Source organism: Prunus mume, linkage group LG8 (assembly GCF_029339155.1).
Source record: "Prunus mume cultivar Tortuosa linkage group LG8, ASM2933915v1, whole genome shotgun sequence".
NCBI classification, from domain to species: Eukaryota; Viridiplantae; Streptophyta; class Magnoliopsida; order Rosales; family Rosaceae; genus Prunus; species Prunus mume.
Genome location: NC_142705.1, coordinates 14,040,221 through 14,065,354, shown reverse-complemented (window position 1 = coordinate 14,065,354; position 25,134 = coordinate 14,040,221). Strand labels below are relative to the sequence as shown.

At 36.2% G+C, this 25,134-nt stretch overlaps 1 protein-coding gene and 1 pseudogene across 1 annotated transcript; both read left to right on the top strand.

Moving 5' to 3' along the window:
- The first annotated feature begins 858 nt into the window (after positions 1-858).
- On the top strand, positions 859-3,728 carry LOC103339485 (putative disease resistance protein RGA4). The gene is given in 2 exon segments (XM_089042691.1): positions 859-1,763; positions 1,765-3,728. Coding segments are annotated over 2 exon segments (2,538 nt in total). The 5' UTR covers positions 859-962; the 3' UTR covers positions 3,502-3,728.
- Positions 3,729-13,789: 10,061 nt separating this feature from the next.
- On the top strand, positions 13,790-17,991 carry LOC103339484 (putative disease resistance protein RGA1; annotated as a pseudogene).
- Positions 17,992-25,134: the final 7,143 nt, after the last annotated feature.

The window sequence follows — 25,134 nt, the reverse complement described above, 5'->3', positions numbered from 1 at the left end:
TAGATGATGAGGTTCTATCTCTTAATATTTGAATCAAATTAATCAATTTGTTTCTACGGTTAATTAATTTGATCAAACCATTAAGAAATAGACCCTCATTTAAGAGCCTTAGATATAAGACCTTCATTATAGAATTCTTGTGCAAAGATGGTGGGAGGCAGCAAAATTCTATAGTAAGGGTGCCATATATGCACTCATGTGAACCTTAATATTAGTCACATGATTATTTCATTAAACTTAAGTGAAGTTACTATTCAAATGATATCATCACTATAAAACGACCCGTGAGAGGCAATAAGTAAGGAGAATTTTACATCTACAACTAGCATTAATGAAATTTTTTAAAACAAAAAAAAAATTAAAGAATAAACGGATTGTAGAGACACAGACCTTGGAATTCCCATTACATTGACCTTAATTTATTACCAAAACCAATTGAGAAAGAAAAAGAAAATATCAAACCGACATAATTTTCCATTAGATTGATCCTTACCATTCACTAATATGTCACTTAACACATCTCTTTATCCTGTAGTACAATTTGTTTAAGTTGTGGTTGCAATCCCACATCGACTGCGAATAGAAATCTCAACTGCTTTCTCCCTTATAGAACTGTTTATCTGAATAGAAAAAATTATTAAAAATGCATCGATAATTAGCCGCAAAAGGACAATGAAGAAGAGATGTTGTAATAAGAATAGAGAAATCATTGCGCCCTTACGTGGAATGCTTTGTCTTTGGCGCACCCACCCACAACTTGTCTTTATGATATTTGTGTTCACCCACTACCCTCAGGTTGTCTTTACGAGCCGTCTTTATAATATTCATACCTACTGAACGTGGGACAGTGCATTCATAAAAAGACAAAATATCGGAGACACAAACTTGGGACAGTGCATTCATACCTTGGGAAACCACAACAGTCATCTTCATCCTCCGAATTCTCTTGTATTGTTATTTGTATGAACCCTGTCACCAAAACCATGACTGAAGTTGCATTTCCTTTGGCAACCAAACTCATTGAAAAGCTCGGGTCCATTGCTTCTGAGCAGATCTGCTTGGCATGGGGCGTTAAAGCTGATCTGAAAAAGCTTCAGCGCACAATGTCCACCATCAAAGATGTTCTCTTGGATGCCGAACAGAAGCAAGCTCATAACCAGCAGATACGCAGTTGGCTAAGACAGCTTAAAGATGTATTTCTTGATGCTGAGGACTTGTTGGATGAGTTTGAGTGCGACACTTTGCGGAGGGAAGTGGTGGAAACATTTCATGGCACAACAGGAAAGGTACGCCGTTTCTTCTCTCATTCTAATCCAATCGCATTCCGTTTCAGAGTAGGCAATGAAATCAAGGGGATTAGAGAGAGGTTAGATGGACTCAAGTCCGATAAGGCTATATTTGATTCTCTCACTAGTATTGATCATCATGGAGGTGGTGGTGATCATCATGAAAGACCCTTCGTTCCTGCTTCAAAGGTTATTGGTAGAGAGTCTGAGAAGGAAGAAACTATAAATCTGTTGATGCAACGAGGTGATGATGATCAAAGTGGGAATTCTAATAACAAAGTCTGTGTCATTCCAATAGTGGGGATTGGAGGTTTAGGGAAGACCACACATGCCAAGTGGGTGTACGATGATAAAAGGGTCGTTGGGCATTTCGAATTGAGGATGTGGGCATCTGTTCCGGTGGACTTTGAACTTACTAGATTGACAAGACTGATTCTTGGTTCTGCATTAGATACAGAGATTAGTGATAAATTGACTCCTGGATCAGTTGCAAGGAAGGCTACGTGAAGCTTTAAAGGATAAGAAATTTCTGCTTGTCTTGGATGATGTTTGGAATGATGATGCTTTGATGTGGAGTCAGTTGAGAGATCTAGTGACAGAGGGAGCCAAGTCAGGAAGTAAGATTTTAGTGACCACAAGAAATGCCGCAGTTGCTTCGATCATGGGTACCATTCCAACAAACATTAATTTAGAATTTCTTTCTTTCGAGGATTCCTTGTCATTATTTGTTGAATGTGCTTTTAAAGAGGGACATGATAAACAATATCCAAACCTCTTTGAAATGGGAAAAGATATTGTAAGAAAGTGCGGAGGGGTTCCATTGGCAGTGAAAACTTTAGGGAGTCAACTATACTCAAAGACGGATGAACGAGAGTGGAAATTGGTGAGAGATTCTGAGATATGGAAATTAGAACGGGATGGTGGTGGTCACATTTTACCTGCTTTGAAATTGAGTTATACCCGATTGCCTCCTCATTTGAGACAATGTCTTGCTTATTGTTCCCATCTAGGAAAGGATAGCAAAGAATTTAATAGTTTTAAATTGATCAGATATTGGATGGCACATGGAATCCTTGATCAATCTCGTGATCATGTGAATATGGAGTTGGAAGACATCGGAGAGCTATATTTTAAGGATTTATGTGCAAGATCCTTTTTTCAAAACGTTATTGATTATCATGTGTCGTACAAATTTGATATGCATGATCTTATCCATGATCTTGTACAATCAGTTGCACAAGGTGAGTGTTTTACAGTGGAGTCTGTAAACACCAAAGACATATCTGAAAATGTTAGACATTTGACATTTTTGGAAGCTGGCCAAAATATTTCAACAACCTTGCAAAAGTTGAACAAAGTGCGGACTGTAGCAGTACAGGAAACAGAGATTGATGAATCCTTCCTATGCACTTGCCTTTCAAGATTCAAATATTTGCGAGTGCTTGTGGTACCTAAAGTATCACTAAAAGTGTTGCCAAGTTCCATTGGTGCCCTAAAACATTTGAGATATCTGGACTTGAGTTGTAATGAAGTAATAACGAAACTCCCCAATGTAATTTGCAGACTGCAGAGCTTGCAAACTCTATTTCTTTGTGAATGTGAGAATCTTGAAGAGTTGCCCAGAGATATTAGCAAATTGATCAGCCTCACATCACTTTTCTTAACGACAAAGCAAACAAGTTTTACAGAGAATGGGGTGGGATGCTTGAAATCACTTCGATTTCTTGTTATTTTCATGTGTAGTAATTTGACCTCTTTGCCGTGTGAAACGAACTATCTTGCTTCCTTAAGGACTCTAGTGCTAAACAATTGTGAACAACTGGATTTGGGGAATGTAAACTACCAAGGAACTCCACTGAGGCTCCAAATCTTGCATATTATATATTTACCACGGATGGTGGCATTGCCTGATTGGTTTCAAGGAGCGGCTAAAACCCTTCAACACTTACTTATTCGCGGCTGTGAGAATTTGGAGGCATTACCTGAATGGTTGGCAAATTTCACAACACTCAGAAAGTTGATCCTTTCTTCATGTCCGAAATTGTCATCTCTGCCAGAAGGGATGCGTTCTCTTACCTCCTTAAGAGAACTTGTGATTGATGATTGTCCTGAATTGGCGAGGAGATGCCAGCGCGACATTGGAGAAGATTGGCCCAAGATTTCTCATGTGCCACATGTTTCCTTTGACTTGTTCGATTCATTTCTCAATATGTAATATATGCGAACAAGGTGGGTCCTCTCGTGTGTTTATTCTATACTAATTCCTAGTTTCTTTCTTCAACTGTCTCAGTATTTTTTTTTTTCCCATTGTTTCTTTGTTTTCTTGTGTCTAGTACCGGGTTGTGTATTATTTAGTTTGGATTGTGTCATGCTTGATCAATTTGATTTTATTTAAGTCAAGGATTGTAAATATCATTATGGTGTGCACAACGACTTTGTTTACTTCGTTTGTATCTCTTGCTAATTTCACTATTAATTGTATATGCAATTAATGTGATGATTTCATCCGTAATATAATCTCAGACTACCTTATGATAATAGTATTTTTTTATATATTTTTTATTTTAGTATCAGGTGGCATTATTATGGCTTTATATTCGCACATATAACTCTTGTCATCAAGCTGCGAAAGCGGAAATTAATTAAATTACAAATTATAATCAGGTTGGAACTCATTATTAAATCCTTTTTTTTTTCTCATCATTAAGGAATCCTTATTTCACTGAATTCTTTATTAAAAAAAACTTGTTAATTTTAAATAACAAAGTCTGCAAACTTCTTACTTTCTTACAACCAGCACCTACGTACTAGCATAACTTCAAGCCATGGATATTGGAAGGCAACATGTCAAGATGTAAGAATCTTTAAATCACTTTATATCTTCTTGTGGAGATCTTAGCTCTTTGCTGCGTGATGTGAAAAAGGCCATTCTCTTTTTTGGTTGGAGAGTTGCCATTAAACTCACACAAAAAATGCAAGAAAAAAGTACCTGTCCTCACTCATCATTCACAAGTAATATGTATGTCCTGTTTCTCAACATAATTACGGGATTACTTGTTAGAGGGCGCAAAAAAACCTTCCCTCCAACCATCGTTAAATTATATATATATATATATATATATATATATTAAATTTTATCAAACATCATATTGTGGTTAGGTTGTTTTACTCATGTGACGAGTTAGTTGATCACTTCAATTCAATAGAGTCCCTTGCCTGCCGATCCGATAAGGCGGTCTATCGTGGCGGAGGTAGAGTCAGTGGCGAAGCCAGAATTTTATGTGTATGGGGGCCTCTTACAAATTATAAAGAATAAAAAAATTGAACTCACAATACATACAAAAAAATAGTGTATATATATATATATATCACATATGTCAAGAATTATATTGCTTATTGGTTGCAATCACAATTGTTCTCGACAAAGGGATAGACAAATACATTCTAAGCAAGAAAAATTGCAGGAGATAGACGAAGAGTAGCGATTTAGCAAATATCTTTAAAGCTTTTTCCCCCATTAAACCCAATAGAAAAAAGAAAAAAATTTCAAAATTTCCCAAATTAAAAACAACCTTAGGCCCCTTCATGCATTCATATCATACATGAAAAAATATTGACTAAGTATGAAAAATGGTTTTTCAGAATAATCATTTTCTCAAGATAATTTTTGGCAGCTTTTATTCCTTACACATCAAATAAGAAAACTTAATTTTATGGGATTTTAATATGAAGTATATATTGACTTAATGAGCCATCATTTTTAGCCTAAATCGTATTTTACACTAAAACCGATTTTTCATATTTTGATTTGGTGGGAATTTGATTTTCTAGTATTTTTATTTGAATCCAAATGGGGGGTACTTCCTTATTTACATTGTAAACTTAAGTAAATGGAGTAATATAAGAATAAATTAAAGTCAAAGGATAAAGACATTTACTTAAATGTTGAAAATGAAAATAAGGTAATCTTTTCACCTGTAGTGCACCACCACCAGCTGAGCAAGAGCGCAATTTAAACTACCTCCTTGTGCCTTAATAAGTCTGCCATAACACATGTGGGTACATATCAAAACGTAAAGTATTTGAAATAATATACATATACAAATACATAACAGTATATTATTTAAAAATATTAAAAAACTTGAGTGGGGCCGGGACCACACTGGTCCCATGGCTCCAGGTAGAGTTTCATATTTGGAGGGGCCACAAGCTTAAAACTATGAGATTTTTTTGTGCAATCTATACTACACTCTTTATACAGTCAAAAAGGTGAGAAGATGTTGGGGGGGCCCAGGCCATCTCAGGCCTATGAATAGCTCCGCCCCTGCGGTCTATGTAAGTTCAATGATCTTATCATGCATACACTATGCCAAAGCCCCCTCCCTACAGTGTTATTACTCAAGAGAAAAATGCATTGATGATTCAGCCACAAAGTACAGGGAACAAGAGAAATTATAAAGAAAAATAAAAATAGACAAAACAGTTCGTCTTCACCGTTGAACTTTGGGGATAAGTTATAATATTTGTACTCACGCACGCCATCCTCAAGTTGTTTTATAATATTTGTACTCAACCACCCTCAGGCCATCTCCAGTTATAGGGCTAAATGTAGTCCATGGCTAAAAATTTAGTCCCCCAAAATATTAATTTTTTAAAGAATAGTGTATAGCTAAATATTTCAATCTCCAGCCATGCAAGGCTATATTTTAGGGTCCTTCATATTTTATTATTTTGAGAATGCTTTAAATAAGGCAAGTGGGGGAGTGCTTTAATATTTGGTGATTAAAAAGCACATGGTGAGGTCCACTATGAATTTGACCTAGGCCAAAGCTACATTTGGAGTTGGAGGCTAAAGGCCAAATGTGGCCTCCAAATTGGCTAAAATTTTATTTAGCCCATGGCTGGAGATGGGTTTTGCATTAATTTAGGGCTATATTTGGGATATAGCCCATGACTGGAGATGGCCTCAATTATCTGTAGGAGATGTCTTTATAACAATACCTATAATCTTCAATAGTCTTTCTAGTACCCTTCAGTCGCTTTCCCCAAGTTGTCTTTAATTATAATATTTGTACTCAACCAACCACCCTCGAGTTGTCTTTTAGGAGCTGTCTTTGTAATATTTGTAGACTGCACCCTTCAGTCGTCTTTCTAAATACCCATCCTTGAGTAGTTTTCCTCAGGTTATCTTTATAAAATTTGTATCAATCAATAAGCAACAAGAGTGTGTCAGTGTTGACAATGTAAGATTGTGACTCAAAGAAAGGGCACACCCAACTTTAATTGTCAAATTCGAACCAACCCCTGGATGCCGAAGGCGTCCTTGGAGTGATCTCGCAATTTCTACTATAGGCGCTTCCCTCTAGGCAACATGCTCCCTTACCGATGCATTTTTACATCCCACAGCTTCAGCATATTGCTTGTTACAGATGTGTGGTGTCAAGTAATTTCTTGGTCCTCAATCGGGGCTTGTGGATTTAAGGGTATAACTAACCAAGCAATTGTGCATTAAATGAAAAACTGGTTCAATATGAGTTCTTTTCTATGTGCCAAGACAAATGAGGACTTTATTATTTCTCTAATACAAGGCTAAGGAAATAAATGGACATAAAGAAACCAAACTGTTTGGGCCTAAATTCTGCATGCCCAGCCCAACACTATTGACCCACAATAACAGAGCAATCTCGGTTTCTAAACAGTTTGGGCTTGTTGTTTGATCAAAATTGAAGAGCAGCCCAAACTCGAGAAAGCCCAATTTCTTAAAATTCTGCGAGCCCAGCCCAGAATATGTCTGCCCGTGAGAATGAACACTTTCAGGTTTTTGAAATTAAAGAAAGGAATCAGCCCAAAACAGGAGCCCAAGTCAAAAGGACTGCCAGGCAAGCCCGTGAGTTGAAGAAGTCAAGAATTCAAGCCCAAGGCTGCCAAGGAAAACCCAGGCCATGTACTTTGTTAATTGGAGAAGCTCGGGTCAATTTTGGCAATCACATGGAAAAATTTTAATTACTATTTCTAGTAATTGAAATTAGACAGATACCCAGCCTCCAATTCGATCAGCACCGTTGGATTCTTGACCAGCAGACAGAGAATCCCACTACCTCCAAAACCCACGTGAAGAAAGCTGAAAAGAGGAGAGAGTCCAGGAAACCAGCAAAGATGGGCAGAAAGCAGAGACGAAAAGAATTGTAATCACGGCAATTCAAATTGACAAGCAGCGATACCACGACTCCCACAAGAACGAATGGGATTGCAATAGTTAAAGAACAGCTCCTCAATGAACGGTTCACGGGAATCAAGGGCAGCACTCTGAATTTTGCCTATAAATATTGAGAGAGACGACATTTAGAGCACTTTTACTCACAAGCTAAGTTTCAAAGAATTAAGTAAACGCCACTATTCACGTAAATAGTGTCAGTCTTTGCTGTGGTTCCACTAATGAGGGCAAAGTCTAGGGCAATTACTATTCATTGTACTTTATTTTCTATTTTTTTTTTTTTACTTTAAACCATTAATTTTGATAATCTTTTGTAATTAAATTTTCAGATAAACAATATTGGATGTAAAAGAATTGTATGAAGATTTGGTGTAGAAAGTGAATAATGTAAGTGGAGAGTAAAAAATATTGGATGGAGAAGAGTTGTATGAAGATTTGGTGTGGAAAGTAAATAAAATGGTTAGGTATTTTATAGGGAAAAAATACAGAATTTTTTGGTATTTAAAAAAAAAATTCAGAATTTTTTCAAATTTTTTGCAATTTTAAGCCAAAAACGAGAACCGCTTGATTTGGAAAAAGATCGGAGTGTCCCTATCGTGACACGTGGCACAACAAAAAATAATTGAATTTCCGTATACGACGCGATGACATCGCGATGACGTCACAAAACTCGGTGAAGCCCAGTGAACTTGCCCTTGGGCTGCCCGGCTAGTGGGACCCAGCGATTGCCCAGATTGGATGTCTCGCTACCTGGAGGTGGTTTGGGCCAAGTCAAGGGCCTTTTGCCCGGTTCTTTGGCTGCGGTGGAGTTGCTCTTACAAGGACACACAACTCAACATATCAATCAAACAACCAAGCAACAACAACTCAATCTCTCTCAGTTGAAACTGACAGAACCAAAGATCATTCGATCTCTCCAATTTCAGCGAAACCAAGCTATTTAGCTTGTAAAATCATTCACTCACAGCAAAGCAGGTGAAACCCAGTGTTTCAAACTTTCACAGGAAAATAGCTCGTTAGCTAAAGAAAAGACCACTCTTGTTGCAAGTCCGGTTCAATTCGGAAATCAAGCATAATTCACTTTCGTTACAGATTCGGTTTAGCTCGAGTTGATCCAAGCGGCGATTAGGTTTTTCTCAACAAATTTCGAGGACATTCCAGCGCCATAATCACAAAATAGCTTATCATTTTGACTCACAATCAAACAAAACAGTTCCCTCGCGGCCAGAACAGATTGAAGCTTTGCCAATTTCTACATTGGCATCGATTTCTAGATGATCCAAAATAGTTTTAGATACTGACGTGCAATTCCAGTATATGTCTTTTCAATCTAGTCCAACCTTTTCCGCAGAATAGGCAGAAGTAAAAGTTAATGTCCTGTCTCTTTAGACTTGGCATCTTTTATTTCTTTTCAAATGTCTAGTCAACTTGTACTTCTAAACACTTTCAATGCATTTCTAATTCTCTTTTGGGGAATGCTAGCAACCTTCTCTCTAATCTTCTCCTTTGGACCTTCTCCTTTCTTTGCTTAACATGTGTCATTCTCCTTACACTTAAAACAATGTCATTAATATATTATTCAAGTTAACTTTTGTGTTCCAAGTTTACCCTTATTAAATGTATTCAATTTATCCAAAAACATTTCACAACTTTCTTACCATCTTATTATTTATTTTTTAAAGAACATATTTGTTTTTAAGAGGAAATGTCCTTTTTTAAAAAATAAATTTAAAAAAAACAAAGGGTTTAGATAGAAAAAAAAAAAAAGTCCTTTGTGTTTTAAAAAAAACGGACATTTCCTCTTTTTTGAAAAAAAAAGCATATATGTTCTTTAAAAAAAATAATTGATGTTAGAAAAAAATTAATAAGATGGTAAGAAAGTTGTGAAATGTTTTTGGATAAATTGAATACATTTAATAAGGGTAAACTTGGAAAGCAAAAGTTAGCTTGAATAATATATTAATGACATTGTTTTAAGTGTAAGGAGAATGACACATGTCAAGCAAAGAAAGGAGAAGGTCCAAAAGAGAAGGTTAGAGAGAAGGTTGCTAGCATTTCTCTTCTCTTTTTGGTTAAAATCAATTGTTTACTGAGATAAATTGTGAAGTCCTTACCAGTCTGAGGCAACAAAAGAACTTATCTTGGAAAGACATTTCTCACCCAACTATACAATCATTTGATTAAAGTCAGTAACTTGGGGCGCAAGTTATCTACATTTTTACAAGTCTTTTAGAGTCTTAATTGCTAACAACGCTCGCGCAAAAGAAAGTTTACCTGTTGACTACAAATAGTTTTCAGGGCCAATGGGGATTTTTACCTATCCATCACAAGAACCAAAAATAAACAGGTGAAACACAGACAATGCGTCAGATATGAGGTCTAGTTAGAACTAAGACTACTACCACCTTCAGTTGCTTTTGAACATTGAAATAGCCTTTTGGGGTCTACGAGATCTGGTAGCAGTTAAATAGAGGATCAAAACCTTTACTATAGACATGAACAACACCATTGAGATGTTTCAATCAAACCTCATTTGTGTATGAGAAACCTCATTCCCTTGTATTTAAAAAAAACAAAAAATAAAACAAAACAAAACATTTCCTACAAATGGAAGCTAACATCCCCTTCTTCTTTCCCCATAAAATTTAAACATAAACTTCGAAACTCAAAAATCCATTTTATTGTCTCGTTTCATGCCATACTGAATTTGAATCCCTTTTCTTTTAAATTCCCTCCCGAATAGAATTTATCATCTTTAGGGTTTTTTTTCTCCTAGGCTTTAATTGTTTTTAGATCAGGTCAAATATCTAGATGAACGCTTAAATTTTGGGACTCTAAATAGAACCATTCATCTATACAAAAAGGTTAAACATTTTTTTTAACCCTGCAATCTTAGAATTTGTTTCTTGGGACCCTAAATAGAACAGTTTTTTCCTTAACTCTACAATCTTATAAACAGCTTTATTAATTGTTTAAATTTTTTTGAACTTTAATTTTTAAATTTAATTTTTTAAATAGACACGATGGTTAAACTTACAGGTAGTGAGATTTGAAATTGAGAGTGCAAAGAGTGTTAGCTCACTGTTTTTGTCAACTAGCCTAATTCACACCTCCAATAATATTAATTTTAATAAAAGTATACTCATTTTACTTTGAATCAAGAGATTTTATGGTTTTTTAGAACTACACAAATTTCATTGCGCATTATGAATAGACCAAAACTAAATAACAAATCACATAGGGTTTAGGAATAAATGGATCGTAGAGACACAGACATCCGTTGGAATTGAAGTACCAAAACCAATTGAGACACAGACATTCCTTAGAAAGAAAAAGAAAATATCAAACCGATTACTTAATTTTCCTTACCATTCACTAATATGTCACTCATTAACACATCTCTTTGTCAGTGGCGGAGGCACTTGGGGACCAGTGCAGTCACTGGCCCCACTGAAATTTTATTGGAAAAAAGAAAAAGTAGTAGTATTAGAAGTCTGAAGCCATATGGACATGGGCCAAAGAAGATTTCAGCCAAATAAGTTGTCATAGTGGCGTTTAAGTCAGTGGCGTGGTCTAGTAGATTTCAACGTGGGCCAACTAAATATCCTAAAATTATACACTACTCATTTCTAAAAAGATTAGAATTATTATTATTATTATATATTGTCTTCTAGTATAAATCAATAAACTTAAGCCTTTTTCTCTTTTCTTATGTCAGAAAAATGATGAGACCAGCCAGTTGCTTGTGAGTTTTTTTTTTCTTCTCAAATTTTAATATATTATCAAGTTTTTTTTTATTTTTATTTCTATTGATTTTAATGGGTCTTTCAATTTATGTGTAGATTACCAAAGAGAAAAGGCTTTGGAGATATTTAGTAAATTGCTATTCAACTCCAAGTATGTATTTGTCTATCCCTTGTAATTTTTCTTGCATTGTATGTAATTGTTTATCTCTTTAATGTAATTGTGAACTTGTGTTGGTGAAATTTTAATTTTAATTTTATAAATTTCTATATATATATATGATTCTCTATTGGTTTGATTAATGATTGCTTGGTTGCATATATTGAGAAAGACATTTTTAAAAGTATAGATGATGAGGTTGTTATGCAACGATTTCAAAATATAAAAGCTCATCAATGACAATTATGATTGTAATGAATGGACAATAGACAATATGATTTTTGATGTTTTGATGTCTTATAGGCCCCCAGACATATGAAATCTTGGCTTCGCCACTGCTCTTTGTCCTGTAGTACAATTTGTTTAAGTTGTGGTTGCAATCCCACATCGACTGCGAATAGGAACCTCAACTGCTTTTTCCTTTATAAAATTGTTTATCTCAATAGAAAAAAATTTATTGCAGACTTAAAGAACGTGAAAATAAGTTTTTTCTTTTATTTTCTTTTAAAATTGTTAAAAATGCATTGATAAATAGCCGCAAAAGGACAATGAAGAAGAGAATTGTAATAAGAATAGAGAAATCATTGTGCCCTTACGTGGAATAATTTGTCTTTGGCGCACCCGCCCTCAAGTTGTCTTTATGATATTTGTGTTCGCCCACTACCCAGGTTGTCTTTACAAGGTCTCTTTATAATATTCGTACCTACTGAACGGGGGACAGTGCATTCAAAAAAGATGTCGGAGGTCTTTAAAGCATTTTCAAGGGAGATGTCAAATACCAAATATTAAATTTAAATTTGATGGCTGATGTGGCAATTTGACATTTACACAGTTTTTTACTCCACCTGATATATCAAATAAATAATTATTGTAACAGTCTAATCATTTAAGATAAAGAAGAAAATAAAAAAATAATAATAAATGAAAGTTACAACCAGTTGTCTTAAAAAATAATAAAATATTCATTTGACATCTTGCTCTTGGGATGCCAAAAATAACAGCTGAACCTCTAGCCTTCATTCCACATCAGCTTTGACAATTCGGTTGGAGTGATGTGAGATGTTATTTCTAACCGTTAAATATCAATATAGCACTTTTGACATATCAGTTGGAGATGCTCTTACGTAGTCTCTTTATAATTTTCGTACCTACTGTCTTGTTTTTCTAAAGACAATTAAACTACATAGAAGAAAATAAAACAAAATTTGACGAAAGGAATAATGATACAACACGACGCCTAATTGGATGACTTTTGTAACAATTTTTGGAGTTGAGTGACCAAAATACAACTCCGAGTATAATTAAGGGATCATTGCTACAATTAAGCCTAAATTAAAATATGAAAACACAGACAAATTGCTCAACCACACAATGACATGTGACTCTTTCTTTGTAACAAAAACCAAAAAGCAAAAGGTCATTGGAAATTTTTACTTAGGAAGGAAATTATTTGAAAAAAAAACGATTGAGAAAAACACATGTCACTCATAGTTGAGCCACAATAAAAGAGAAGAAAGAGTTCCTTCTTATTGGTAAGGAAGGAAGCAGTGTCCATATACTGTTCTCAATACTTGGCAAAGTTTGTGAAGTACAAAATAAGCTCAAAAAATTATTTGAAAGACAACTGTAAACAAAAAGGGCACTATTGTCAATAAACTGCAACCAAATGCTAAACAGACAAGAAGAAAGAGGATATGTGGAAAGGAGTTTGGGCAAAATGAATGGGTAAGAAATTTTTTTACATTGGGTCATTATTATGCTTAGTTTTTTTTTTTTTTTTTTTTTTGGTGAAACTGTAATAGTTCATTTGATAAAACAAGGCACAAACTCATAATACAACAAGAAGAACACAGCCCTGGAAGGAGGTTCTTGTAATACAGATTGTAACAACAACAACTAAACTCAAGTATTACAAGATAGTTAGAGAACAAAAATACAACTTGAAAGCCATCTAACAAGGAGTTACTGATGATGAGGATCCTGGTCCTGTAGCAGCCAGTGCTTGACAGAGATCAAGACAGAGTGCAAACTCTCGATCTTCATAGGACTGGAAACACCCCAAGAGTGAAGGGCATTACCGCTCAACTTCCACTAGGATATTCCAAAGAATATCACAGCATCTCCAAATCCCTCTTGATCCCCAAGCACAAGAGAAGGAGATCCACCAAATCAGCAGCCCCACCTCCAAATCAGAAAGATCTACAAAGATCTGCCACACAAATAACTGATCCAACAAGATCAGCAAGAAAAACCAGCCAGAAAGACGGGAAACAACCCTCAAGCAAAGAGGGAAGAAACCAAAACCTTGCAACAACAAGGAGCAAAAAACAAAACCCAACAAAAGTTGGGAGGAAAAGCTCCACAACATCACTGGGTGGGAGGGGAGAGAGGCCCGGTTTATTTACAAAATGGGTGGTTCCAGGGGAAGGCCCCTGGAACCAACGAGAGATTCCGATCTGTGGTGGTTTTGGGTTGAGAGGAGAAGAAAAGTCGAGGCTCTGGTTTTTCGAGAGAGTTATTATTATGCTTAGTTTATGAGTGACATGTCGTACTTTTATTAAAAGCTTTGGCATATCTCACGTTTGTACTTTCGGTCTTCCACTCTCATATGAATATTGCTTTTCTTTCTCTTCCTTATATTTTTGTTTTAGTTCATTCAAATTCATAGCTTCGGAGATCAGCAGAATCAACATCTATTCTCGTATTTCACTTGTACTGTATACACCCTCTCAACAGAACCATGGCTGATCTTGCCTTTCCTTTGGCAACCAAACTCATTGAAAAGCTCGGCTCCATTACTTCTGAGCAGATCCGCTTGGCATGGGGCGTTAAAGCTGATCCAAAAGCTTCAAGACGATGTCCATCATCAAAGATGTTCTCTTGGATGCCGAACAAAAGCAAGAACATAACCAGTAGATACGCAGTTGGCTAAGACAGCGTAAGGTTGTATTCCTCGATGCCGAGGACTTGGTGGACGAGTTTGAGTACGAAGCTTTGCGGAGGGAAGTGGTGGAAACATTTCATGGCACAACTGGAAAGGTATGCCGTTTCTTCTCTCGTTCTAATCCAATTGCATTCCGTTTGAGAGTAGGTCATAAAATCAAGGAGATTAGAGAGAGGTCAGATGTGCTCAACTCTAACAGGGCCATAATTCATTCTTTCACAATTGTTCGTCATGGAGATGGAGGTGATCATCATGATAGGCCCTTCGTTCCTGATTTAAAGGTTATTGGTAGAGAGTCTGAGAAGGGAGAAATTGTAAATCTGTTGATGCAACAAGATGATGATGATCAAAGTGAGAATTCCAATAATAAAGTCTCTGTCATTCCGATAGTGGGGATTGGAGGTTTAGGGAAGTCCACACTTGCCAAATGGGTGTACGATGATAAAAAGGTCGTTGAGCAGTTCAAATTGAGGATATGGGCATCTGTTCCGGTGGACTTTGAACTTACTAGATTGACAAGACTGATTCTTGGTTCTGCATTAGATACAGAGATCAGTGATAAATTGACTCTGGATCAGTTGCAAGGAAGGCTACGTGAAGCTTTAAAGGATAAGAAATTTCTGCTTGTCTTGGATGATGTTTGGAATGATGATGCTTTGAAGTGGAGTCAGTTGAGAGATCTATTGACAGAGGGAGCCAAGTCATGAAGTAAGATTTTAGTGACCACAAGAAGTACCGCAGTTGCTGAGATCATGGGTACCATTCCAGCAAATATTAACTTAGAATTTCTTTCTTTCGAGGATTGTTTGTCTTTATTTGTAGAATGTGCTTTTAAAGAGGGAAGTGATAAAGACTATCTTAACCTCTTTGAAATGGGAGAAGATATTGTCAAAAAGTGTGGAGGGGTTTGGCAGTGAAAACTTTAGGAAGTCAACTATACTCAAAGACTGATGAACGGGAGTGGAAATTAGTGAGAGATTCTGAGATATGGGAATTGAAACAAGAAGATGCTAGTCACATTTTACCTGCTTTGAGATTGAGTTATACCCGATTGCCTCCTCATTTGAGACAATGTCTTGCTTACTATTCCCATCTTCAAAAGGATATGATTAGATTTAGTAGTATAAATTTGATCAGATATTGGATTGCACATGGAATCCTTGATCAGCATCGTGTTCATGGGAATATGGAGTTGGAAGACATCAGGGAGCTATATTTTAAAGATTTATGGGCGAGATCCTTCTTTCAAAACGTTATTGATTATCATATGTACTACAAAAAGGGGAGGAATAATTCCCTTCCATCTACGAAATTATTCCTCTGAAACCCTAGCCTCCGAGACTATTATAAAAGCATAGCCACACAGAAGGGTTGAGGTACGTCTGAAATCTCTACTAAAACTATGCAGAAAATTCCTCTCAAACCTTAGCCACCTCCTATCTCTCTCTCTTTTACATAAGACTCCGGCCGCCTGATTTACACCCTAAACACATCTCCGTACCCTAGTTAGCTATTGTTGTCTATACGATTCAATTGAACTAATTTAGGTATCGAAGGGCCTTTGGCCAACACCCCTTGGGTGTGGCCCTATCATTTGTTCCATTTTGCGGGGAGAAAGACGAGGCGGAGAAGGAAGAGTAATCTTTGCAACAGAATATTCTCGTGAGGAAATTTGCTCACACAGTGATGATGATCAAAGTGGGAATTCTTATAATAAAGTCTCTGTCATTCTGATAGTGGGGATTGGAGGTTTAGGGAAGACCACAATTGCCAAGTGGGTGTACGATGATAAAAGGGTCGTTGGGCATTTCGAATTGAAGATGTGGGCATCTGTTCCGGTGGACTTTGAACTTACTATATACACAAGACTGATTCTTGGTTCTGCATTAGATACAGAGATCAGTGATAAATTGACTCTGTATCAGTTGCAAGGAAGGCTACGTGAAGCTTTGAAGGATAAGACATTTCTGCTTGTCTTGGATGATGTTTGGAAAGATGATGCTTTGAAGTAGAGTCAGTTGAGAGATCTATTGACAGAGGGAGCCAAGTCAGGAAGTAAGATTTTAGTGACGACAAGAAGTACCGCAGTTGCTGAGATTATGGGTACCATTCTAGCAAACGTTAATTTAGAATTTCTTTCTTTTAAGGAGTGCTTTTCATTGTTTGTAGAATGTGCTTTTAAAGAGGGACATGAGAAAGAATATCCTAACCTCTTTAAAATGGGAGAAGCTATTGTCAGAAAGTGCGGAGGGGTTCCGTTGGCAGTGAAAACTTTAGGGAGTCAACTATACTCAAAGACTGATGAACGAGAATGGAAATTGGTGAGAGATTCTGAGATATGGGAATTGAAACAAGAAGATGATGGTCACATTTTACCTGCTTTGAGATTGAGTTATACCCGATTGCCTCCTCATTTGAGACAATTTCTTACTTACTGTTCTCATCTTCGAAAGGATATGATTCATTTTAGTAGTTTGGAATTGATTAAATATTGGATGGCACATGCACATGGAATCCTTGATCAATCTCGTGTTCATGGGAATATGGAGTTGGAAGATATCGGAGAGCTATATTTTAAAGATTTATGGGCTAGATCCTTCTTTCAAAACGTTATGGATTTTCATATTTCGTACAAATTTGAAATGCATGATCTTATCCATGATCTTGTACAATCAGTTGCACAAGGTCAGTGTTTTATAGTGAAGTCTGCAAACACCAAAGACATATTTGGAAATGTTAGACATCTGACATTTTTGGAAGCTAGCCAAAATGTTTCAACAACCTTGCAAAAGTTGAACAAAGTGCGAGCTGTAGCAACATACAAAATAGACATTGATGAATCCTTCCTGTGCACTTGCCTTTCAAGATTCAAATATTTGTGACTGCTTGAGGTACATGAAGTATCTCTAAAAGTGTTGCCAAGTTCCATTGGTTCCCTGAAACATTTGAGATGTCTGGGCTTTAGTTTTAATAAAGCAATAACGAAACTCCCCAATGCAATTTGCAGGTTGCAGAGCTTGCAAACTCTACGAGTTTTGGGATGTGAGAATCTTGAAGAGTTACCCAAAGATATAAGAAAATTAATTAGCCTCACATCACTTAAATTAACCACAAAACAAACAAGTTTTCCAAAGAATGGGGTGGGATGCTTGAAATCACTTCGATTTCTTGGTATTGTCAAGTGCAGTTATTTAACCTCTTTGCCATGTGAAACGAGCTATCTTGCTTCCTTACAGACTCTGTGGCTAGTAGAATGCAAACAACTAGATTTGGGGAACGTAAATTACCAAGGAACTCCAATGAGGCTCCAAAAATTATTTATTCACGATGTACCGCGGATGGTGGCATTGCCTGAATGGTTTCAAGAAGCGGCTAACACCCTTCAAGTCCTGGTTATTAGCATGTGTAAGAATTTGGAGGCATTACCTGAGTGGTTGGCAAGTTTCACATCACTCACAAAGTTGGTCATTAGTTCATGTTAGAAAGTGTCGTCTCTGGCAGAGGGGATGCGTTCTCTTACCTCTTTAAGAGAACTTGTGATTAATAATTGTCCTGAATTGGAGAAGAGATGCCAGTGCGACATTGGAGAAGATTGGCCCAAGATTTCTCATGTGCCACATGTTTCCTTTCACATCCTTTATTGATTTCTCGATATATAATATATGCGAACAAGGTGAATCCTCTCGTTTGTTTGTTCTGTACTAATTTCTAGTTGCTTGCTTCAGTTGTCTCAGTATTTCTTTCTTTCTCCTTGTTCGTTTGTTGTGTTGTGTTTTATTGAGTTTGGATTGTGTCATGCTTAGATCAATTTGATTTGATTTTATTCAAGTTGTGGGGTGGACAACCAAAAATAAAAGTTGTGGACATGTGTGGTGTGTTGTCTTGTGGCGCATGTTAATTCCAGTATTGTATATATGCAATGTGAGGAATGATTTCATCCATAACATCTTCTCAAACTACCTTAATATTATGATAATCTTCATTTATTTATTTATTTATTATTATGAGGTGTCTCCTCAGCTACATCAAAAGTTTTGGTGGCTTTACATTCGAATATATAACTCTTATCATCAGGCTGCAAAAACAGGAATACAATCAGGTTGGCACTGATTATTAAATCCTATTAGGGAGTTACAATAGTATTTCGGTTACAATAGTTAATCCTACTAATGATAGGAAATGGTCAGTTGTCAGTTACGTTGTTATTAGGTCATAACTCCATATTTATGTTTATGATAATGGTTTATTGTAACTGTAGATTATTCTCTACAGCCTTTATATATATATTGTATAATGATCATAAGAATAATATAAGGGAAAATAAGTTTCTACATGGTATCAAAGCTAATGGCTAACGCCGATTAGCGATCCTCCAATTGCCAACATTGAGAGTCGTTGGCGCTCCTCATTCCTCACCCTTAAGGGTGTTTGTTTATGTATAGTGCTTTTTCATCTCCTCTTCTCAAAGATGAATATGTTTTTCCTTTCCACCTTAGTTGTAGTCGCACCTTTCTTTTACCACTGCAACCTTTTCTTTTGTTAGCCCATTATTTTTTGTGTCTCCATCGCACCGTCTTCATTGCGGATTGTCTTCTCACTAGCCTTTATCTCTCTCATGTTGTGCTATCCTGCCATTGTTGTTCTCTTGCACAGCCGCTGCCTATCCTTCTTGAGCTTTTTGTTCTCATAAGCTCCCTTTTTTGTCCACTTCTTTGTCTCCCTCGTGCCGTCTCTCTCGCCGAGCTGTCTCTCTTCCCTCTGCAAGCCTTGTCAATGATCGCCGAGCCTTATCCTAGTATGCAATCGTGGTTTCTCTCTCTCTCTCTCTCTCTCTCTCTCTCTCTCTCTCTCTCATGTATTTCTGATGGTTTCCATATTTTCCCCTTGTTTGTTGATGCTGCCTGTCATCGCTCACCGAGCCGCCTCTCTTTCCTCCGTGAGCCTCGCCAACGCCACTGAGCCTTCTATCGTGCTACCCCGCCAGTGTTCCTTTGCACAGCCCCTGTTTCTTCCTCTGTGTTGCCGACTTGGTATCGGCCACTCAAGCCCTATCATTATGTTGCTGCCTTGGCATCGGCCTCTCACGCTCTATCTATGGTCAACCTGTGTTCTCCTCCCCTCTTAAGCCCAATCTCTTTCTTTGATTTTACTGTTAGTCTCTGTCTTCTTCAATGCTCTCTTGCGCTACATTTCTTCTTCTCTGTTACTCGGGTATTGTCTTCTTTTCTTTATAATTATTTTATGTTACTGGGGTATTCTCTTCTCTTCTTTTCAATTGTGTTTTCTCTCTCCCTGTCATGGGTTGTCTCTGGAATCTTGAGTTTCCTTTCCTTTTCATGGATTGTCTCTTGCATCTTGTTCTCTCTCCCTCTCTTGACTACTTTCTCTGTCTCACTTGGTTTCCTCCTTTATTTCTTATCATTGTTTTTTGGGTCAATCATCCCTCTATATTTTAATCTATATGGGCCTCTATCCTCTTGTGATAATATTTTCTATATTACTTCTATGTTCCCCCGTGGTTTTCTTCCCCATACCTTCTTGTTTCTATGGTGCTTTGAAATTCAAACTTGCCCATGCTCTCGTTTTCTTTTCTCTGTGTCCCAAGTTGGTTTCACCTCTTATCCTCTACTGTTGTGCTGCATCCTCTACTGTGTTGCTCACCATATGATACATTTTCTTTTCTTTCCACTTCCTCTCTTCCTATGGGTGTAACTTTTAAATTTTACGCAAGCCACGGACGTTGAGAGCCAGATCCTCATACTAAAATTTTCATTTTTCATTTTTTCTTACCATTCTTTCTCATTCAGTTATAACGCTTACTTTACTTCTTCGCTGACTACTTCTTTGTTGGGATGTGCCAGGAAAGATTCGCCACACACTTTTTTTTTCTGATGAGAACACAAGCAGTTGTTGTATCCAGTAATCTTGGGGTGCCTATTAATTCCTGCAAGTGACGGATGATCGTCAGTGCTATGCAACTGCTATTCTACATCATCCGTCTGCAAGTTTCTTCTACAATCATAGTATTTATTTCCTTGTATTGCTTCCTGTTTTCTTTCTTGTTTCTGGGTTGTGTTTTGTTTGGTTTGGATTGTATCATTGGTGATCAATTTGTTCGTATTTAAAACAATCTTCTTCTTTGATAATATCTGTGCGCCTCCCATTCACCCTATAACGCAGAGCACAACAACTTAATGGTATTCCTGTATTTAAAAGTAAAATAAATCTTATCAAAAGATTTCATTGCTGCAGCCCTACAATCAACATTTCAAAATTTGGCATACTTGATGAGAAGGCCCTGACTTGGAATTGATTGAAGGTAGATAAATAATAACTTTGTATAAAATTATAATGTTATTTATTCTCCCATTTCTCCAAGAACATAATATAATTATTTTTTTTGCATTATCTTAGATCTTGGCCATGTCGACTCTACATCTTAAACTAGTATAAACTCTCTCTTTCTCAAGAAAGTAATATAAAATTTTGTAATGGCCAAACTTAAAAAAAGAAAAAAAATTAATTAATGAACCTTTTTTTTTTTTTGGGTCCTGTGCCTGTGCTGAACAAAATTGAAGTGAAATGTATATGTTCCTCACACCAACATTGTGTTTATAGCATTTATATGTTCCAAGTTAGTAAACATGCGCCTAAACAGTGAAACAATTGAAATTAATTCATAGCATATGCGTTCACTTATCAGGAATGAGTATTGAAATAATTTCAGTTTTTAGAAATTATCGAGATAAGGGACATGTTTCACCATGGTTTTCTTAGAAACCGATGTATATGCCTCAAACAATTGAAATTTTTATCTCATGTTTGTTTTCACTTGGTTCTAGTTTTAAGTGGGACTCTTAATACTGGCCCCAACAAAAACACCTCCTTAGGTGTTCTTAGTGAAACCCCCTTGGAAAGGGAGGACTAAACAGTCCCGACCCAAGCGCTAGCCAACCAAGCGCCATCCACAACCACTGATCACCCAAGCACCTGCAACGGATCCAAAACCCCCATCGTCACAACAATACGCAGCAGCCCCAATCCACCATCGCAGCCACACGGTTCTAGTCAGTTGTTGGGTTTATTTTTACACATGATTGATCATGTCATTCACCTAATATTTTGAGTTAGTTCTTGACATTTTATAACATTTTACTTCATTTTTGTGTTTTTATAGATTTTACTTGGGTTAGAATGAAATTGAGCTAAAAATGCTATATTGGATATAAATTTTATTTTTGCTCATTTTCGTAGGTTAACTTCCTGGCTGTGGATCACCATACTCTGTTGTCCGGGTGCGGCGAAGTTCTTCACGAAACTTGTTTCAACGGGTGTCGACTGCAACATATCCGAAATTGAGCTCGATTGAACAAGTATACCCTATCCAACCGATCCAGCATTGATCCTAACTCTGGAATTGTGGTTTGGACCACATTTACCTCAATTGGATGTCACCCTCCATTTTCTACTTGTTACCCATCACTTGGTAACAATGTTTCGCTTAGATGAAGCTGGAATCTCTCGCAATATATTGAAATTCAAAGAAATGATGAAAGTGAAGACAAGTGGAGAGAAGAGACAAAGAAATTTGGGTGAAAGATGAAGCATCCTATAAAGTATTGAGTAGGAAGAGGTATCTAAGGGGCAGCAGCCAAGGAAGCTGGGTGACTTTCTCTGCACTTTGCAGTTTCAGATTTTTAGAGAAGGAGGAGAGCAAGGAGCGACCAAAGAGAGGGGAGAATGGCATAACAATTGGAGAGAACCTTGGGGAGCCTTGAGGCAAGGATCCAAGAGGTTGAAGATGCAATTCTCTTTCTCATCCTTGTTCTTAGTTTCTTTCATTTTATTTCCTTCTTGTATTTTCTTAGTTTCAATGTAACTTCGTATTTTTCTAGGGCTTTGGTTGAAGCCCTAAACATGATTACACTTTTGTTTTGATGCTTTGAGTTTATGGATTTTTAGATGTTGTTGATGAATTCCTTTTCACTAATTGAATCATATGCTATGTGTTTGCTTCCTTTGATTGATGACCTTAGGTTGTATGCATCTAACTAAAGTTGAGAAGTTGTGTAAGATACCCAAGAAATAATTTCTAATTAGCAACAAATTATTGAATCCTTTCTAAGAGTGAGCATCATGTGAATTGGTTTCTTGACAACAATTGATGAATTCCTCTTCACTAAAATAATTTATCCTTTATGTATGTTTTTCTTTGATTGATCACCTTTGAAAGCATGCTTCTTGAGGTTGTTGGGTTTATATGTACCCCCATGTTTTCCTAAGCAACAAATGGATGAAGTAAGAATCATTCATGTGAATTGGTTTCTTGAATGCCTAATGTAGACACCATGCTATTAAGGTTCTTGTGATGTTCATATTCTCTTCAAACTTAATGAGTTTTTCATATGATTAAATCGAAATACTAAGCTCATCTAGATTGATTTTATGGGAAGCACGAGAATTGTAGCACTAGACCCGCACTTTACTTATACTAGAGAGAGTCATGCATCTTGAGCCACTAGCCCCAGTCTTGATTGCGAACATCTTCATCAATGTGTCTAGAGTTTATTTTCTTTGAGTATTCAATAACATGAGTAAAAGTGTAGGGATGACTTCCAAGTGTTCTAGTTTTAGGGGGGTGTATTCAATTAAGATTTTAAAAGAGTTAACTGGAGTTATAAAGTTTGTAGAGTTCAAAATGTTTCAATTGATTTCTATAAACTTCACAAGAGTTTGATTGAATTCCTAGATTGATTTTAATGGTGTTTGTTAGAGTTTTATCATAGGTTTTAAAAAAGTTGATTACAGTTCTAATTAGTTCATAAGAGAATATATATATATATATATATGAAGATAATTTTTTCCTTTTTGTTTTGGCATGGACTAGATATATATAGATATTGTACATTGATAAAGAAGGAAATCTCATTTTAAAAAAATAAAAAATAAAAACAAAAAAAAAAAGGATGACTATAGATCGATGAAGAAGGCTATCATATATATGATATGATATATAGAAACCAAAAAAATTAACAGCAACTAAAATAAAATAAAATAATAATAATAACAGCAACCAAAAAACAAAACAAAAAAAGGAAGGCGTAGAAAATTAAACAACACCACCTTTGATGTACAGCAACAAATATGTTGATGTTCATCTATATATGATGACGGCAACAACAAGTATTCAAGCAGCAACTATTCATATTATAATGTACATCGATATATGTGCTGCTGTTCATCAATATATGGTGATATACAACAACAACAACCATTCAAACACACGATGAAAGATCATACATATATGAAAACGTAGAAAAGAGAAGAGATTTTTTACCTCCACTTGACAAGCACACACATTCAAGGACTGGAAAGCGTAGAGCACGTTCAAAGTTTCTAGGGTTGACATAAGATTTGTCAGTGCCTTTTGTATTTATACTTATCACTTTAATTTCTAACGAAATCGGGCAACTTATTAATTCCTTCAAAATAAATTACTTTTTGAATACACCTAAATTTTGTTTGACTTTTAAAAAGTCATAATTGAATACACCTAGATTTCGATGTGTTTTTTTAATGTCAATTGAAATCTGAATTGAATACACCCAAACTTTTACAAACTCTTTTAAAATTTGAATTGAATACACCCAAACTTTTAAACTCTTTTAAACTCTTTTAAAACTTTTAGTTGTCCTAGATTACATTGGTCACTTTTATTTGTTAATCTTCTTATTTAGCACTTCTTTTCATAGGTGTTTCTAGAATTAGTTTCTCATTGCAAACACCACCACCACCACACCCCCCCCCCCTCCCAAAAAATGTGGTGTGTGTTTAAAGTGTGATTTTAGCCTTTGAGTTGTGTGACATTGTAATTTTGTTTTTCTTTCTTTTTCTTTTCTTATTTTCACTAGGAAATCAAATGGAATTAGGCAATCCAATCCCTGCGGGATCGACCTCGCACTTATATAAGCTTTATTGCCAACGGTTCGTGTACTTGCGAGTATTACGTGTGTTTGAAATCATCTTTGTTTTGCATTTTTTTAAAACATCACAACATCAGTTTCAACGAGCACCATAAGATTTGACTTCCATTCAAAACTCATATAGTAAGAAAATCTACAATTGTAGCCATATGATTTCGCTACGCACTAATGGCAGAGGACGAGGACTTCATAGCTTGGACTTAGGGCTGTAGGAGACGATGACGGCTTCGTGAGCAGAGGGAGAAAAGGAGAAGAAGAGAAGACAATAAAAGAGTAAAAGGGGAGAATTTTCAAGCATAAAAAAAAAAAGCACAGATAAAAAAGGACTAAGAACAAGAGGAAAAGGAGACGACGACCCCCACTATGCTAGGAAGGAAGAGCCCATAGTAGCAGTGCTGTTCGCAGGAGGAAGAAGAAGAAAGAGATACAGAAAGAAGAAAAGTTTTATAAGAAAATATTAAAAAATCCACATTCCCCAAAAAAAAATTATATATATATAAACTTACTTTAAAAAAAAAAAAAAAAAAATTTAATCATAGTCCAATCATACACCAAACGCAATGTTATCCAACTTAGGTCAAACCAAGTCAATCAAAGACAATCCTAGGATTTAGTCTAGTCCATATCAGTTTGTTACCAAACGACCCCAAAAGAAATATTTTCTTCTTAATTTTTCTTTGGTTTTTCCTTGTTCGTTATCATATAAGAAATCCCACTTGTAATTTAGATTATCGCTTTCATTAAATATATTTATATATATAAGAGATATTTGTAGTAATGTCACTTGAACTTATACCTCAGTTT